Below are 17840 nucleotides of genomic sequence, written 5' to 3' on the forward strand. Positions count from 1 at the left end.
GGTGGGAAATAAATAATAAAATACCCTCCCCCCCCACCCCCCTCGCCTCTTCGTCCAGGCCGCGCTCACAGCGACACCTCCGCTCCAGACCACTGCGGAGCGGTCACGAGGGGGAACGTCACGTGATCCAAATCAATGAAATTACACCGGGAGGGAAGGGGAGATGAGCATTTGAGGCCCGGATCGCCGCGTTGCAGAAGGAACGCTGGACAGACTGCTACTCACACGATGGAAGCCTCGACGTGACGGCCTCTGATCGTATGGACGCTGTTGTCAACACTGTGCGCTCGACAAACGATAGGAGGAGCTCGCCGATTAGCGGCAGAGAGAAGAGGAACCTCGTGCAACTTTTTTTCGGGGTCCAAACTGAATTTCAGGACCAAGCCATTACGGGAAAAATGAGTTCCAGCATATTTAAAGTAATATGGGGAGGACTTGCCAAAGGTGACTCGGGGGGTCCGAGCTGTACAGGCGCCACCCGCCGTAAACTGCAACATGAAATATTGGAAAGTGGTATTTTGGGAAGATTCCATTGTGTTGTTCCGGGGTTCGACTCGCTCTGTCTCTGACTTCCTCGCCTTTTCCTTTTCGCTCTGTGCGGCTCACACACCCGTCGCCTCTGCCCGCACGCTGTATGCCAGTATCATCGTCATCGTCATCATTGTCAAAAGAGCAGCTGCTCTGCTGCACTTGTGCTAAAACAAGCAGCGGAATGTTGCAGAACAGACAGCAGGCTCCGCCCCTTTGTTGTTGGATTTCGTTGTTATTGTTTCTCCGTGGGGTCGCTTGCGGCTGAGGGTTTGGGTGGTGATGCCGCCTCGAGTCCGCATGAAGGAAATAGACTTTGAGGTGGTTTGAAAACTGTAAGAATGTGCATCCGATGGTGTAAAAGCTGCTTCTGAGTCCTAGACTGAACAATTAACGGTACATGTAGATAAACTTTTCATCACTACGTAGTCCGGGTGGTGGTTTGCTTGTGAGCAAAACGTGGTGTTTTTAAAGAAATGAGGTCATTGTCCCGCTGCCCGTGTGGAGCGATCGGGGCCTTCAAGGCTTATTTTTAGGAGTTCTGTGCGGCCTCTGAGAGGACGCTGTCGGACGGCGACGTGGTGGATTTTAGCGAACCTGAACTGGCACAAACCTCAAGGAGGGGGGGGGGGGGGGGGGGAGGAATAAAGCACACCGGCAGAATGCTGCCAGGAAACGGGGGATTTTCAAGAGCTTTAAAGGTTTGTCACCCGGCAGCAGTCACGCTGTCCGGGCGGGGTTCAAGCTGATAGCAGAAGCCCCCCCCCCCCCCCCCCCCCCGTCACTGGTTTCAAAGCACCATGGATGGATGTTTATGCACGTTGCACACCGTTAGCTAGGTCCTGACTCGTGGGTTTGAATCCACTCTCAGGGACTTTTACTAGGGAACATTTACTCCACGACGTCGGCCTGCAGTTTACAGCGCCGCTGAATCGCTCCCTTGTTTTTTTAATTTTTTTTATAGCTCAAACCCTACAAACGGACAGATGGCATCTCTGATCACTGTCTCGTCATTTGCATCGTTTACCAAGTAACAATGCCAAACATTTGGTTTAAACAAAGTATTTCTTTGGAGTTTACGGTTGTGCTGTCAGTCGTTTAAAATTGGATCTCCCTGGTTGTCTCCCGATAAGAGACACTTGAAGGGGTAGAGGGGGGGGGGGACGTCTCTCACGTTGAAACGTGTACAAAGGGGTCGATTCTGCTCCCGTTAAGACGCCGCCATCGCTTTGTTTTGTTCCGGCATGTTACAGCCTCCCCGAGGAAAGCTCAACGCGCAAAGAAAGAAGTTCCGCTGTGTCAATTTGTCCAATGACGCGAGTTCTTTTGGCCAATGAGTTTCCTTTGCTGGGGCGTATTGGCTGGCTGATGCCTCTGGCCTTTTTTTTTGTTGAGTTTTTGTTTATGTTTAAAATCCCAGTGATATTGACATGAATATGAAATAGTGCCTTCAGCGCCATCATAGATCTGTTGTTGCGTGAATCCAAAGCTTATGTGTTTAAAAAATAAATAAAATGCTTAAGGTCCAATAAATCAATATTGGGCCCCTATAAGAAAGCCGTATAACAAAACTACAGATAAAAAACAAAAATATATTTAAGTTCAATAAAAGCGATCTGTTACGCCAGCAGTGGGCAGTGTGCAGTGCTACCAGGCCTTCCGTTAAGAATGTGTTTTAATTAGCCAAAGACTAAACCAAACCTCTTAACATTTTAACCACAGCTTTGTCAGCTACATCCTCAATAGTACAGTAGTACATCTAATGTAGTTTTGCACAAGTTGAACTGTCACTTTATTTTTGGCTCATGCAGATTAAAGCCCTCTTTCCAACACTGAATGGACAAAAAGGCCCGATGAAGGAAGTGATCCAAACTGAGGTGTATATTTAATGTGTAGTTAAATAATGTGGGTTCATTTCATCTCAAGGCCTTTTGTTTTGTTGGGAAACGTTTGATGTCTCTACGCCACCATGTTTTCTGGAGACCTTAGGTCACAGAAATGTCTTGATTAGATTACTGTGCACCTTGTTTTTCATTGAAAAAAAGATTCTTCCACCTGCTTCCTCCGTTAAGAATGTCTGCCGTCGTCATCGTTACTCACTTGGACGCAATGGTGGTTTTTAGATTCTGATGAAGAATAAACTAAACTGGGTCAAATGCCAACATCTTCTCTTTGATAATGAGACATCTTTATCTGATGATATTAATGCTCTGATCATCTGTTGCATCCACCTTTCTGTTTTGTTTTTTTGCAACTGCTGCTGTGACTTCAGCTTTATGTCAGTAGGGGTCACACGTGCACTGCAGGAGGCAAAGGAATACAACCTTGAATCTTTGGCATGAGCAGTGTCATACTGCATGCACAGTAAGAGGGACAAAGAATATCACTAAACTAATGTATTGCGAAATAAATAATGCAATTTCTAACGTACATTAAATTCCTTCCCACTGTGTATTAGTGAATCCCTTTTAATATAGTTATTATTTTCACAAATAGTAGTTATTAGTATTTTTCTAAGCTTCGTACTACATTACAAAGAGAGTTTATTGCATTCATCCAAGGCCAGTTTTTGAATTAATGTATTCGCTTGTGATTGTGTATTTGTACACTGGCGTAGTACTCTGAGGATTCCGAATACTTCCTCCGACGCGGACGGATACACATAGCACGAATTAAATTGTCCCGTCCACTAAATTATGCAAATTACGAAAGCGCGAGCTCATTGGCTCGTGATTCCAAGCTCCGCCCAGAAAAAAACTAAGTCCCGGCGCGTGACCCCCCTGAAGGAGACGCGCGTGCTGCCGGGTTGTTGTTTTTTTTATTCGGGGGGGAGTCCACGCGGCCGTCGCTCATGGAGACCAGACATCAAGGTGAGTCTGCGCCGCTTCCTGTTCGAGACTTTCTTATTTCTACCTGGGGGGAGTGAAAGAGGGGGGGGGCTCGGTCGGGCCATTGGGCCGCGCGCGGTCGGTCCAGAAATGAAGCTGCGCACGTGACTGTTTCGAGGATGGGGGAGTGTGTGTGTTTTGTGTAGGGGGGGGGGGGGGACTGTCAAAATAAATAAATTTGAATGGTCTCAAACGTCTCGATTCAAAGCCGTAAAACGGGTTCGCGTCATTTCATTAGTTTCTTTCTCCATTAAATGTTCTTCGCGAAAGCGAAACTGTTTGAACATTTTGATTTAATGTTGCGCAGATACAGACGCATCATGGCGCCTCGGGGGAGCGCGTGAATACGGCTGTTGTTTGCGTTACTAAAGACGTCATGGAGACTCCGGACCGAGTTACCGGGCTACAGGTGCTCCGGTTCTCCATCAACACATAGAACCGGTTTCACTGCGCTCACAGAGCCGACCGTGTCGCTACAGGTGCTCATCCAAAGTGTGCGCTGTGGCTCGTGTCGTTAGGTCTCACACAGTTGAAAGAAACATACAGTATGCACAGTGGTGGTGGTGTTGGCTTCCCCTGGGGGCCTCTGATTTAGCATATAGCCACATGACCAACAGGCCAAATGGGAGTCTTGTGACCAAAGGTATTTCAGCCCGGACCAAAGGAAAAAGGGGAAAATGTACAAATATTAGATCATTTTTCACTGACTTTTTGCCATATTGACCCGATGGGTGCTATGTTGTCAAAGTGAATCACCTGCTTCATCGTCCTAAGTGTGGCCCACTTACTTTAAAAGCAGAAGTTTGACCAGAGGGCAATCATTTCCAGTGAAAACAACACCGGTTTCCCGTCGGTCTGCACCGTGGCGCAATCTGAGTTCATCTGCAAACAGGGAACTTGGATTGCCCAGTAACCTTTTTTTTTTTTTTTTTTGTGCGTTCCTGTTTGATTGTTACAAAAGACGCCATTGTCATCTGTGGAGAGAAGCGCCGGTTTGCTCTGTGGAAGGAAACGGCTAAATCCTGTTTTTAAAACCCGCCCCAATAAGCTCAGGCCACAAAAAGGGTCAGAGCTTCCTGTTCCCGCGCCAACGCCGACTCAGATAAGCCGCTCTCAAGTTACCGGGATGGACGCTGGAGAAACACCAGATCCCTCCAGATCCCTCCATCCCTACGTGTGTGTCTGTGTGTATTTGTTTGTTTTGTCTTGGTTTGTGCATGTGTGTGTTTAACCCGTTTTCTTGTCTCCTCTCGCCCCGCTGCCTTGCTCTGCTGCAGAGTTGTACTCTGGTGTTCTGAGCGAAGCAGTGGTGGACTGGGGCAGCATGGGTCCCGGAGAGGAATGGGTTAACACGACCAAACGCGAGGGAGAGCGGGGTAAGACTCGTCTCTCGCAGATAAAGAACGGAGGGAGAGAAGTTAAATCCATGCTGAATCAAAGGGCAGGTAATGAGGAGGAGGATGATGATGATGAGGAGGAGGAGGAGACTGCACACGGGTCACATCACAGGAAAGGGACGGGATCTCAGGTTTTCTCACTGTTAGGTGTTAATGTAACTGCTGGCAGTCAGGAGACTGAGCCACTTTTTTAATAAACTGCTTATTAATCATCAATCAGTGTGTCTATAAACAGCAAGTAGATTGTTAAAGATTCTCATGAAAAAAATTCCCACAGGCCAAAAATACATTTTCACAAGAGAAGAGACGGGAAGAGAGATTTTCATCTGACTCAAATACTTTCAGATGAATTTAGGTCAACGCTGTCCAAATATTCAGTGGATCTTAATGCGGCCTGAAATTTGATGTCCCTTTAACAGCACATAGTTGTATGTTGTATGAAAGTATGACTTTCCGTGCAGGATGCGTTGTGTAATACCTCTGATCATAAACCAATCGGCTTGCTTACATAAAAGATCGTTAATAGATGATCTATTAATAGGCCGGCCGGAATTAGAAAGGTTAGAATAAGATATCATTGGCACGACCCAGACACAAGCACACATAGTTAAATAATTAAAACATCGTATGTTTAGCCACAGAGAATAGAACGGGCCACGCGGCAGCGACATCGTTTATCACCTTCCCAGAAGCGGAGGCTTCGCCTTTTTTCAAAGAGAGCTTCCTGTTTAACCAACTGTGGCTTTGCTCGGACAACTGGTTCATGTCCACCACTTGGGACATGCAACTGGACAGCACAGGTGAAGAGGGATAGACCAGAGCCCGTAGAATAGAGCAAATACCCACCGAAGTCACAAAGGAGACGATTCGTTCTATTCTTTTGAATCAAACTAATCACAGAACAGATAAAGATAAATGAACAAATAAAAAATAAACAAACGCGTATAATGAAAAACAAGATACTCTTGGCGCTGCTTTCGATGTCACGGAGCCCCGAGCGGGGATCGTCGACGTGTTCCGGGCGTTCCTCGCATTCCTGACGGTTGGCGATGCCGCGGCGGCGTGTCACGTGACACGTGACACGTGACCTTCTCTGTCAACCCGACGTCCAGTTTCTCCTCCGAGCCGTTGCTGGGGAAGAAGGAGTCCTTTGTTTTCCCGTAGTGAGAAACTTTACTACATGGCAACTCTGTGGGAAACACGATAGAAGCTCACCACGAGGCTGCGAACCCGAACGCGTTAGCCAAGAGGAGACTAAGCTTTGAACCTGAAGAGAAGCCATTGCGTCTTAAATGCCAGTATACGAGATGTTAGATTCACACGTCCATCGGTTTTAGGTTTTGTATGTGCTAACGTAAGAAACCTCATTTTAGTGGAGGTGCTTGTAGTTGTGTTGGGAGTCTGTGAGCTGTTAGCATGTAGCATCCATTTCTCAAGTTGAATTGTTGTCTTCTCTTAGCCACGTAAACACAATAAAGACTGAGATCTTAATGCACTACCAACACCTGAAAAGCCTCCCTCTCAGCTGTGGGTTAGAGATCCGATTGTGCAGGGTACTGATGGGTCGGAGCCCCTGTAGATCTTCTCATATTTCAACATTTGTTGCTGTTCACTGTTGTTTAGCGGAGAGTAGAGCTGGTTCTGCTTCACTAACCTCACACTGTCCTCGTCTGTCTCGTAACGCTGCCGCACAAAGAGAGAGGACACCTCGCCGCAGGTACGGTAATCCTGGAATACGTTGTTGACGTGTCCACACGTGATGCAATTCCCTGCATGTATTTGCATTTCCTGGGTGGCGTGTGGTGTTGCGTCGTCGGCCCACTGCTGTGTGTTACCCGTCTGTCTTAATGTACCGTCCACAAATGTCCTGCAACAAGTCACACACCAGAAAATCATCTAATCTGGATTATTTGAGGTTCATCTTTCTTGGTCTCTGTGAACACAAAGCCACGTTCATAAACTCATTGGAAATGTGTGATGTGTGTTTTGTTTTGTAATGGATTAGCTTCTAGAGTGTGCACATGAGACCCGGTCTGGTTTCCACAGCGTGAAGTTGGTACCAAAAAGTATTTCTCAAATCCTGTCTTTTCTTTTCATTCTATTCATTCTGGTATTTATTTTTTTTGAACACAATATTTTGGTTCCACTAAAATCCATTATCGCAACTTTTAAAGTCAATCTGTCCTAAGAAACAGCATCTACCGTGTGTGTGTGTGTGTGTGTGTGTGTGTGTGTGTGTGTGTGTGTGTGTGTGTGTGTGTGTGTGTGTGTGTGTGTGTGTGTGTGTGTGTGTGTGTGTGTGTGTGTGTGTGTGTGTGTGTGTGTGTGGGGGGGGGGGGCACAGTCTGTAGTGCAGCGAGATAATCCACCTCAGTTAATCCAGATTAAAGCTCTACAGTCTGATGCCACGGATTACATAACCGTCAGAGGCGCAGTCAGTCAGTCACACAGTCAGTCAGACACACACACAGTCAGTCAGTCACACAGTCAGTCAGACAGACACACAGTCAGTCAGACACACACACAGTCAGTCAGACACACACACAGTCAGACACACACACACAGTCAGTCAGTCACACAGTCAGTCAGACAGACACACAGTCAGACAGACACACAGTCAGTCAGACAGACACACAGTCAGTCAGACACACACACAGTCAGTCAGACACACACACAGTCAGTCAGACACACACACAGTCAGACACACACACACAGTCAGTCAGTCACACAGTCAGTCAGACAGACACACAGTCAGACAGACACACAGTCAGTCAGACACACACAGTCAGTCAGTCACACAGTCAGTCAGACAGACACACAGTCAGTCAGTCACACAGTCAGTCAGACAGACACACAGTCAGTCAGACACACACACAGTCAGTCAGACACACACACAGTCAGACACACACACACAGTCAGTCAGTCACACAGTCAGTCAGACAGACACACAGTCAGTCAGTCACACAGTCAGTCAGACAGACACACAGTCAGTCAGACACACACACAGTCAGTCAGACACACACACAGTCAGACACACACACACAGTCAGTCAGTCACACAGTCAGTCAGACAGACACACAGTCAGACAGACACACAGTCAGTCAGACACACACACACAGTCAGTCAGACACACACACACAGTCAGTCAGTCACACAGTCAGTCAGACAGACACACAGTCAGTCAGACAGACACACAGTCAGTCAGTCACACAGTCAGTCAGACAGACACACACACAGTCAGACAGACAAACTCTGACATCAAGGCTGTCAGTCAGCAGCAGTTGGAGCTACATGGAGAATACATGCTTTTGATTCCAGGATCAGATGCTGAGTTTATTCATTAAATGTGTTCACAGATCTTTTTTCCTGTTTTGTGTGTGTGTGTGTGTGTGTGTGTGTGAATGTCTCCTTCAGGGTTTTTGGACTCTGAGCCTCTGAGAGAGGCCGACGAGGACATGGCATCGGAGCTCCACCTCAACTCCAGCCTGACGGAGGAGGAGAGAGAGGACATTCTGCAGGAGCTGTCCAAAGTACGCGATCGCAAGGAACCCGGCACGCGTCGGCCCTAGAACCCGTTATTTGTGCCGCTGTTTTTTTTTCTTCTTCTTTTTAACTCTTTCCGTTTGCGCCCTTTCCAGCTGGAGGAGGAGATCGGCACGCTGAAGCAGGTCCTGGCGTCCAAGGAGCAGCAGCACGCCGAGCTCAAACAGAAGCTGGGCGCCACCTCGCTCGCCGACCTCCGGAACAACCTGAGCCGAGGCTGGCACGACGTGCAGACCTCCACGGCGTAAGTCGGAAAACCCCAATGATGAAGACATGAGCCTCCGAGATAGGGATCTCTGTGGCGTCCACCGCCACAGACAATCGTTAACCTGATTAAACGCGCAAGGCCGCGCGGTGCCGGAGGCTGTCGCCGACCGAGTGACACGCGGGGTTCACCGGTGGTATCGCCAGGGGCACAACACCTGTGATGTGTGTTTTTTTTTTTTAAAGAAAAGTGTGCAGAGATTCATTTCCTCATCAGAACTACGAGCTCTCACCCAGACAAATAAGGGCCAGAGAGGAGCAAGGGGATATTCTGCAGAGGCCTCCCTCCTCATCCGGTTACACTTTGACCCCGAAGATCACTTTACACACACACACACACACACACACACACACACACACACACACACCGCCAGCCTCATCTATAATGAACCTTTTTCCACCCACTACATGCCTCTTTGTATTTGTGGTGCATCGTGGGTAATGTCAGCGGGTTGGCAGGAAGTTGGTCAGAACGAAAGGCTGTTGGTCAGTCTATTGAATGACAAATTATTTCTCTGCTAATAAAAAGTTTGATGTGTTTAATAAATAAGACAGATGTCCACAAACTGCATCATCTTCAGTAGAAATAAGGTGACAAATGGAATCACATTGCAAACCTCTTATGTCACTATTAGACTTCTCATTATATGATTGCCTACATGTTTGTGCCTTGTCACATTTGCATCAGCTCTTACTTGCTTATATGTGTGTAGGCAATAATAATCACATATTTTTAACTGCGTCTTTGTTGTTGTCTCAGCTACAAGAAGACCTCAGAGACGCTGTCCACAGCAGGACAGAAAACATCAGCTGCCTTCAGCACCCTGGGCAGCGCCATCACCAGGAAGTTTGGAGACATGAGGTACGCGGCGATGTCATCCGTTGGTTATTCACAGGGCATTGTCCTCGTCACGCTCAGCTGGACGCTACGTCACAGTGTCTCCTCGCGGCGTCCAATCCACCCGGCGCCGTCTCCCACAGAGTTTTGACTCTTTGCTCTGTCCCGCTCGGGGGAGGGGGGGGGGGGGATTGAGGTTATGTAAACCCACTTTAAGCGGCTTTCTGTGGGAGGCCGAAGGGCCCGAGGCACAGTCTGTCCTCCTCGTGTCACCGTCTCTTGTCTTCTGTCCCGCCCTCCACGGCGCTCTGTGTCGCTCCGCTTGAGACGACGCGAGTCAAATCCGTGGGCCTGCGTGACTTCGTGCGCACTGTAGAAGTTGTTGATTTGTAACAGAATTGACATTTTAACAGAATAAATACTTGCGTTGGCGGCACTCTAAAGACAGATGTGTTACTGTCTCTTGTGTGCGCGCTGCAGCTCATTGTGTATAAAGCATAAAGAGGAAACACTGTTTTGTCTTTGGTCCTTCCAGCGTGGTTGGTCTAGAGTTTCTGTTCCCTCGGAGGTACGTGTTTTTTCACAGTGTGTGTAGCTTCACACACCATAAGCATGTTTGTGTTTTATGGATTTTTTTTTGCAGTGTGGGGGGGGGGGATTTGTGTTCTTGCGAGTTTTTCATATAATTCCTCCTTCCACACTCGACTCTTCATTCCGACATCTGTCTGTGTGTCTGTGATCAAATGCACATCTGTGTTGTGCACCCCTCATTCGATTTAGGGTTTCCCTTAAGTGTGCGCGTGGATGGCGTTGCCGTGTTTTTGTGTGTTTACAAAGCCTTATTAGAACGTTTTTTCATTTTGCCAGCACACCTGTGAACAGGTGAGATAACGCGTGGTGTCGGACCATCTGGTTCCTCACATCAGCGTTGTTCACTTCCCCTCACGGGGTGTGAGTCGGAGGTTCCCCCCTTTGTATCAATAACGTGAGTGAGTGTCACTGTCCAAGTACCTGTAATAGATGCGTGTTCTCCATCTTCCTCCATGCTTCCCAAGGTCCAACTCTATCGGGTAAGAATCCCCCCCCCCAACACACTCACACACACACACACGCTGCTTTCCTTTGTGTCACGATCAGACCCGTGTGAGGCTGGTCTGAGACCAGCTGTTCGTTTTACATTTCATGGGCTGTTTAGAATTGTTATTCATGCCGTGGCTGTAATACACTTTTGTGTGTGTTGATGATCTGTTGCTCTGTTCATCATCCAGGATATTGATCAGATTAACCCTTTTCTCTCTGTTTCACCCTCGAAATCGGCCAAAAGCACAATGTCAAAAGAAACTCCTTTGTGTGTGTGTGTGTGTGTGTGTGTGTGTGTTTAACCTGTGCTAATCGTTATGTCCTCTCTCACCACGCTCTCTGGGGACAGCTACTCTATCAGACACTCTATGAGCATGCCCACTATGAGGTAACCACTCTGACTGTGTGTGTGTGTGTGTGTGTGTGTGTGTTAGTCATATTTCCCTCTTTGTGTTCTTCTGCCCCAGTGTGTCAGGAGTTCTGTTTGTGTAAAGTCCCGTTAGCGCGTGTGATTTTCTTCAATTTTGCCCGCAAACGTCCACTCCGACTTGAGTTGGAACCGATTGTGTTTTGGGGGGTCAAAGGTCACTGTGAGCGTCTTTATTCTTGTGAGCGTGACATCCCAGCATTCGAGTGAGTATGAACGAGTGGAATGTCTTTAACGATTTAGAACTTGGGCCCTTAGACCTCTCAAAACACGTTTGGGCCGTAGCTCAATTAACTCATGACGCTCATCGTCGTAACTCATCTTGATGAGGTGTTACGCAGCCGGTGGCCTTGTGGACACCCGTGAGCATGTGAAACCGCGAGGCGCTAAGCGTGTTCTGCAGAAGCAAGCGCTTTCCCCCCCCCGGTTAACATTTATTTAGTGATAAGAAACAGAAGCAAAAAAAACCCATTAAGTCATCAGAGCGGTTCCCACGTGGTATTTACACCTGCTCGCCCTTTCCCGACCTCTAAGCACATCTATGACCTCCCTGCAGGGACGCACAGTGACTGAACTGTAATCACTCTCAACAGAACACATTGTTGAAAATAGCTCAGCAAATAGTTTGGGGTTGGTTTCAATAATGCTCTGTAATAAAGTGGAATGTCTTTCTTTCTTTTCTTTGCAGAAACTCTCCCAGCTTCAAGTCCTTTGAGGAAAAAGTCGAGACTACAGTGTCCACCATCAAGGTAAACGTGAGTGGGGGAGAAAATTATTAATCAGTGTCAAGTGCCGACGGAACAAAAGCACAAGTCTTCCAACTACCCAGCGTTGAATAAATAACTGAAATGCTGTAATTGCTTGTTATCTTAGTGACCGTTTGCACAATTAAGAGTGACTGATTCATGAGGCGCGTAATCGTCAGTAAGAGAGCAGGTCACGTCGCTGAAGGTCGCGAAACGTGGGCGGGCAGAGAGGCCCCGAACCCTGTAATTAGCTTACACCGAGGCTATTTATATTCACGCTGATCCCCGAGGGCGTCTCTGCTGCGGCACACTTCCGCCCTCTGCCCGGGGCCACCGCAAAAAGGACCCGGCGTGTGATGTCATCGCTGTGCGGGACACTGCACGTCCGCGAGCTTTTCATACCGCGTCGCCAAATAGCAGGAAACCAAAGATCGCGCGCAATCCCCTCAAAGCGCACGCCCTCGCGCGTGAGAGCGCAAGTCCTTCATGTCGACGCGTTTCTTTTTTTTCTCAGACGAAGGTCGGCGGCACGGAGGCGGGAGGCAGCTTCGAGGAGGTCCTCTCCTCCGCGGCACACGCCAGCGTTCAGGACACGCCCACCAACAGCTTGACGGACGGCTCCGAGAGGCCGCGTTAGAGCCCCCCCGCGTTAAGGGGGCCGACAGATGAACGGGTCTCATCTCTACTCGGTGCTCTTGACTGAAAATGCTACACGATACCTTTTATTGTTTCATGGCGTCAAGGTGCCGAGAGGCTTTTTTTGACTTCTCACACTTGGATGGAATGTTTCTGCTACCCCGAGTGCTTAGATTGATAAAACAGTGATGCAATTTCTTGTTTGGACCAAAAATGCCAAATATTTAAAAATGACAGCTGGCCACATTTATTTTGAGACGTCTAATGTGAGAAACACACACCAATAAACACCTCAGATTATTCCACACACAACTGGACTGAACCCGTTGATCACTTTGAGTTTTAAATGAGCTGATTCCAGGACAGTTTCACTCAAAATTAAGTCTAATTTCCCTTCATTTGCAGAATGAAAGCTGTACATAACTTCATATAAAAAAAAAACACGTTACACTATTTAGGTTATTGGAAAGTATTTGTATTAAAATAGACTGTTACATTTTCAACTACCTTGTACTTTTTACTAAAACCTTAAGTAAAATACATAGAACTCATATAGATGTGACCAACCCAGGAGTCCTGGTTGTATTTCTAAACTTTGTATAAAAGATTTTACACTAAGTCCAGACTTGATAGAATACAGAAAGTCGTACTGCTATTTTTTTTTTTTAAGCTGACCCCGTTTTCGGGCTGCTAACGGGAGCCGGGCCCTGTTTGAATTGTGAATCCTCCGTATTATGGGATGTTTAACGAGTCCGTGTACTCACCCCATCTGAGACCAACTCGTCGGGAGGAAGAAGTGAACCAATGACTAGAACAACGGGACGTCCTGCACGGCCTGATCAATCACTAATCACTTCAGGAAATAGAAACCAGCAGTAGCACCGTCTCCCAGAGGAAACGGGACGATTATGTTTTTAACCTGGCGTTGAACTGCTGTAGCTCAGACTCATGCTGGATTCACACACAGGTATGAAACATTTGATCATTTTAAACCCTACAATGGTCCAGGTAACATAAAGGCCTATTGGCTCTGTCACTAATACACAATACAGAACTAACAGGAGCTCACAGATAGCCACACAGAGCCGATCTTTTACTGCTCTAGTGCAGAGATAATCTGTTTAATGCTGAAAGACGACATCCTTTTTACTATCTATGTTATGAAAAGGTTGGTGACACAACGCATTTTGTGTGAAAAGCATCCTGTTTTTCTTTAACAAACCTTTCTGTTTTCAGTATCTGAACCGTTTTGTGTTTCTGCTTTTGTTTCTCATGTGTTTAGATTATTCTTTCTTACAATATGAATCATTTTGAGGCATTCAATCGCTCAATAATACAACCGAGGTTGTGTATTCAGAGAATTGGCCACAGTATATATTTGACTTTTGTGTATTGTGTTGGCTTGACATCAAACTGAACTCTCCAGCTTTTAAAGAACTTTGTACAAATGTTTTCACTAAAGACAAAATCCATTCATTTGTATCCATGCAACTAATTACACACCATTTTACATTTTCTGACTGATCAATATTAAAAGCAAATAAAAAATCACAGATGACTTAATTTTTACAATAAACACTGACAACTTTGAATCAACATGTCAAAGAAAAAACGAATGTAATAAAATGCTTAAGTGAAGTTTTCTACAACAGAAAATGACTTCATCTGACCACGGGTTTCCTGACTGCTGTCAATCACGTATTCGCTCAATTTTCAACATCAGAAATGATGCTTTGCTACCTTTATATTTGTCAATGGATAACTGTACAATGTAACATCTGGCAGATCCTACACATATATAACATGTATTTGTCAATTAAGTTGAAATGTAAAATAAAAACCAATTGATGTAAAGACAAATTGGAATTTCTATCTGCATCTCAAGTTTTAATACAGTGTTACGATGACGTCATAACATTTTTGACAGATTCGTGTGTTTGCATATTATCCGGTGCAGTCTTTTCCAGGACTGTGTGCATAAAACTAAAGAAGCCACGTGCGCGTGGAGGATATCCGTGCGCGGCCTTCCACGTCTCCTCATCTTGTGGCATTTTAAGGCCTTCCGGATTTCTCAGTTTCATCCCTTGGAGTCGCGGGACGTCCTCGCTCTTCGTTCAGAGAGCTCAGGAGCCGCAGCACGTCCGGGTGCTGGAAACGGCCTGAGAGGGAATTCAAATTTTTTTGTTTTTTTAAATCTTTCATTTTAAAGATAAATAAAGACCACCCTTTACGTTTATATGAAAAGGTGACGTGGGGTGTCTGAACGTGGGAGATCCAGTGAAGAAGGAACCCGGAGAAGAGGACTTGCCGTTGGTGGAGTCAAAGAACTCCTGCAGTCTTCCCGGTGTTCCCTCCAGCTCCTCGTACTCGTGGGCCTGCAGGATCATCTCCAGGAGGTCAAACTGTTTCACCAAGCGGGCCTCCGGACTGCTCTGACTCTCGTATTCCTACAGAAGAACAACACAACACAAACGTTCTGCTACGCGAAGAAACTAAAGGGACACGCTGCTGCTTATTAGTTATGAGCCCATTTGGGAGCTACAGACACAACAGGCGTACCTCCCACAGCCCGTAAATCTCCTCTTTGAGTCCCTCCGGCAGAAGAGCTGATAAATGTCTCATCGCTTCCTGGGGGGCGATGCGGAGGAATGACAGACGTTCTTTGTTTAATTCACATTTCGACTCTACTCGTTTGGGTCACTCACCTCTTCCCGCCTGTGTTTCTCAGCTTTACTGACGTTGTCCGATGGAGCGATGTCTCCCACAATGCACTCTGCCATGTCGTGAACCAGGGCCAGCTTTATGCATCTAGAGCCGGTGAGAATAAAAAGTATAGAGCATGGAAGAAAGTTACTATTCAAGTATTCTGCTAACCATTTCCTGCAAGAGATATGTGGACTACGTGACAGGAGCAACATGCGATGGATATTCTTTGCTTTCTAAATGACATACTGGAATCAGACGAAGGTCCGTGTGCAGGATGTGCGGATGAAGTACCTGTCCTTGTCCACTGTGGGGTCTGTGATGGTCAGAGCCATCATGGCCATGCGGTACATGTGGTCCGATACACTCTCTGGTTTCTCTACGTTCCTGTACACCCATCCAGTGCGTGGGACCCTCTGCAGGAAACAACCACCACAAACACATTATTCATCTGCAGGCACAGTAAAGGAGGGGGTTTGAATACACTCACTTCACAATAAATGTTGTTTGACGCAACATTTAACAATTTAAACATTAAAAAAATGCTGCAATATCCCCTAGATTATTTTAGTTTCTTAACTGTTAATTAGAACAACGTCCACAGATGAGATTAGTAATGTTACTTATTTAGGTCACAGCAGTCAGAGCAGTTTCCATATGTGTGTGTGTGGGGGGGGGGGGGGGGGGGTGAGCTGCATTTTGATTGGGTCAAAAGACACTATCTTGTTGTTTTCACATCTGAACCTCGAGTAAAACAACCCCAAAGCTACAGATTGAGTAACAATAAACTTTTAATAGTTTAGTCATTGTTTGCTAGGGACCGGATAGACAGAAAAGCGTTCGGACATCTTACTTTGAGCTGTCCGATAAATTTCATAAATTGCAGCATATTGCTCATGCCGGCTGCTGTCTCCATGGTGGCCGCCATTACTGACCTCTGACCCGGATATAGAGAGTAGAGTGTGACGGTGTTTTGCTGACGTAGTTGCGTAAAGAATCCTGTTGGTGGCAGCAAAGACAACACGACGATCTTAAGTGAAAAGAGGTTTTACACTTAAATGCTTTTTCAGTTTAGAGCCTTTCCCCCCTTTGAGTGTTTTAATGTTTGCAATTAATTGAATTACTAGTATTTCGTCCTTGGTGTTAACATGGCATTTTGAATCTGTTACTTTGCAACAGTAGGTGACGGTAATGACAACGTTCAACGGTTTTTATTACACGAAGAAGAATTCTTTACCGGAAGTCAGAGAAGCGGGAGCTTTGAAGACGTAAACAAACCCATTTTTTGTTGGCGTGAACTTTGGTTTCACACTGAACATTTGCTAAAATGCTGAAGAAGGCACCTAAATTGAAATATATAATCAAAACAAAATCGAAGAATAACATAAATGTGAGACCAACGTCAGAGGCGATGGTGAGTTGGTAGCTGTTAAGTCCCGGTTAACGTTACGTTCGCTTTGTTTGTGGCTAAAGCTAACTAGCATAACTGACTTATTCACCAATAAATAAATAAACTAATTTCTTCAAACTTTTTTCAGATTGAACTCCTCGCGCTGCTGTTTTTGAACAGCCTGGCAGAGGAGGCGAAGTCCAAAGCTTTTGAAGAAAAATCGGCAACTATCAGAGCTCATCATCTCAGAGCAGTCTCCAAGGTGAGTTGAGCTAGCGTTACATAGGTGTCTAATATTAGCGTTTATCTCAGAAGCCATTCAACGTTCAGCTTCTCTACATTTCGGTCTCATATGGCCACACAATAGCAAACTGTAAAATGCTAAATGTATTTAGTTATTAAAGTGTTGAATCGTTCTCTAGACCTGAGGCGTCCCACCCTGTTCTTTCAGTAGCTATCACGCTTTTAGTTTGTTTAGTAGTAGCTCACACCGTGGAATCAGGATCAGGAATCAGGAAACGTTAATTGCCATAATATGTTGTACATACATGGAAATTGTCTTGGAGACTCTCTGCAACCAGACGGTGGCAGTCGCAAGTCGGTGTGGGCTATTCGCTGAAGAGGTGCCAGTTCACCACTCGGGCACTGCCCTTCAGCAAGGCATCAAGCTTCTTACTGCTCGCCCCCATTCGATTTACCATCCCCACACAACAACTACTGCCTGTGTAAAGTAACAATGCAGTAAAAAAAAAAAAAAAAAATCCCCTAAAGGAAACATTCAATTAAAAAAATTCTCATATTTAATTTCCAATCCAATTTTTATCAAATATCATCCATCATTAATGTGCTTTTTATATCTCCGTTTGTCACTTATAGCCTATTCTTATTATTAATTATTTTACATTCAGTGCATTTCTTTTAGGCCAAATTCAACCAAACATTACAATAAATCCTCCTTTCTGCATTCTTGTAAAATGATAATTATCATAATATCTACAATTGATGTTGAGAATTATTGACGAGCTGTATAAATGTTTCCTTCTAATAATTATTGTGTTTCCTGGACACTTAGACTTAGACGTTTCTTTCTTTCATTCTAGAAAATGCTGAAAAAATCTCGCGGCTGAAGACGGCGAAGTACGTCCTCGTCATAAAAAAACATCATGAAAGTAGAAATCTTTCACGATGTTTCATATGCTTTCAATCAACATTTTTTGTATTTTTATTCTATTCTTTGTGTAATCGATTTCCTGTCGAGAGTTTTTTGGTCTTCATTAAATACTTGTGGATCTTTTTAATGGCTCATATTTAGTCCTTTTAGTCACTGAAATTGAAATGCTAAACATAACAGCCTGCTCATTTAATATATTATATTATAACAATAATACTAGATCAAGAAA

At 45.6% G+C, this 17840-nt stretch overlaps 3 protein-coding genes across 16 annotated transcripts; 2 read left to right on the forward strand and 1 right to left on the reverse strand.

The window, feature by feature from the left end:
- Positions 1-3267: 3267 nt before the first annotated feature.
- Positions 3268-14153, forward strand: tpd52l1 (tpd52 like 1). 14 transcript variants are annotated; one of them, XM_062559418.1, is made up of 12 exons: positions 3270-3398; positions 4378-4590; positions 4694-4792; positions 6510-6530; positions 8228-8343; positions 8452-8600; positions 9381-9482; positions 9994-10026; positions 10514-10528; positions 10888-10926; positions 11654-11714; positions 12226-14153. In XM_062559418.1, exons 3-12 carry the CDS (start codon positions 4741-4743, stop codon positions 12346-12348), a joined length of 711 nt encoding a protein of 236 aa, XP_062415402.1. In that variant the 5' UTR covers positions 3270-3398; positions 4378-4590; positions 4694-4740; the 3' UTR covers positions 12349-14153. The 14 variants fall into 14 exon arrangements, with proteins under 14 accessions (XP_062415397.1, XP_062415398.1, XP_037304727.1 ...); XM_037448830.2 differs by lacking the exon at positions 4378-4590 and having other exon boundaries at positions 3269-3398; XM_062559420.1 differs by lacking the exon at positions 6510-6530.
- hddc2 (HD domain containing 2) lies at positions 13943-16030 on the reverse strand. Its single transcript, XM_037448835.2, has 6 exons — positions 15904-16030; positions 15345-15466; positions 15053-15155; positions 14907-14975; positions 14656-14794; positions 13943-14506 (listed from the first exon to the last, which is right to left on the reverse strand). The coding sequence occupies exons 1-6, from the start codon at positions 15976-15978 to the stop codon at positions 14400-14402; spliced, it is 615 nt and encodes a 204-aa protein (XP_037304732.2). The 5' UTR covers positions 15979-16030; the 3' UTR covers positions 13943-14399.
- Positions 16031-16270: 240 nt separating this feature from the next.
- On the forward strand, positions 16271-17734 carry cenpw (centromere protein W). Its single transcript, XM_037448836.2, has 3 exons — positions 16271-16464; positions 16589-16702; positions 17541-17734. The coding sequence occupies exons 1-3, from the start codon at positions 16378-16380 to the stop codon at positions 17565-17567; spliced, it is 228 nt and encodes a 75-aa protein (XP_037304733.1). The 5' UTR covers positions 16271-16377; the 3' UTR covers positions 17568-17734.
- Positions 17735-17840: the final 106 nt, after the last annotated feature.

Source organism: Pungitius pungitius, chromosome 20 (genome assembly GCF_949316345.1).
Source record: "Pungitius pungitius chromosome 20, fPunPun2.1, whole genome shotgun sequence".
Lineage (NCBI taxonomy): Eukaryota > Metazoa > Chordata > Actinopteri > Perciformes > Gasterosteidae > Pungitius > Pungitius pungitius.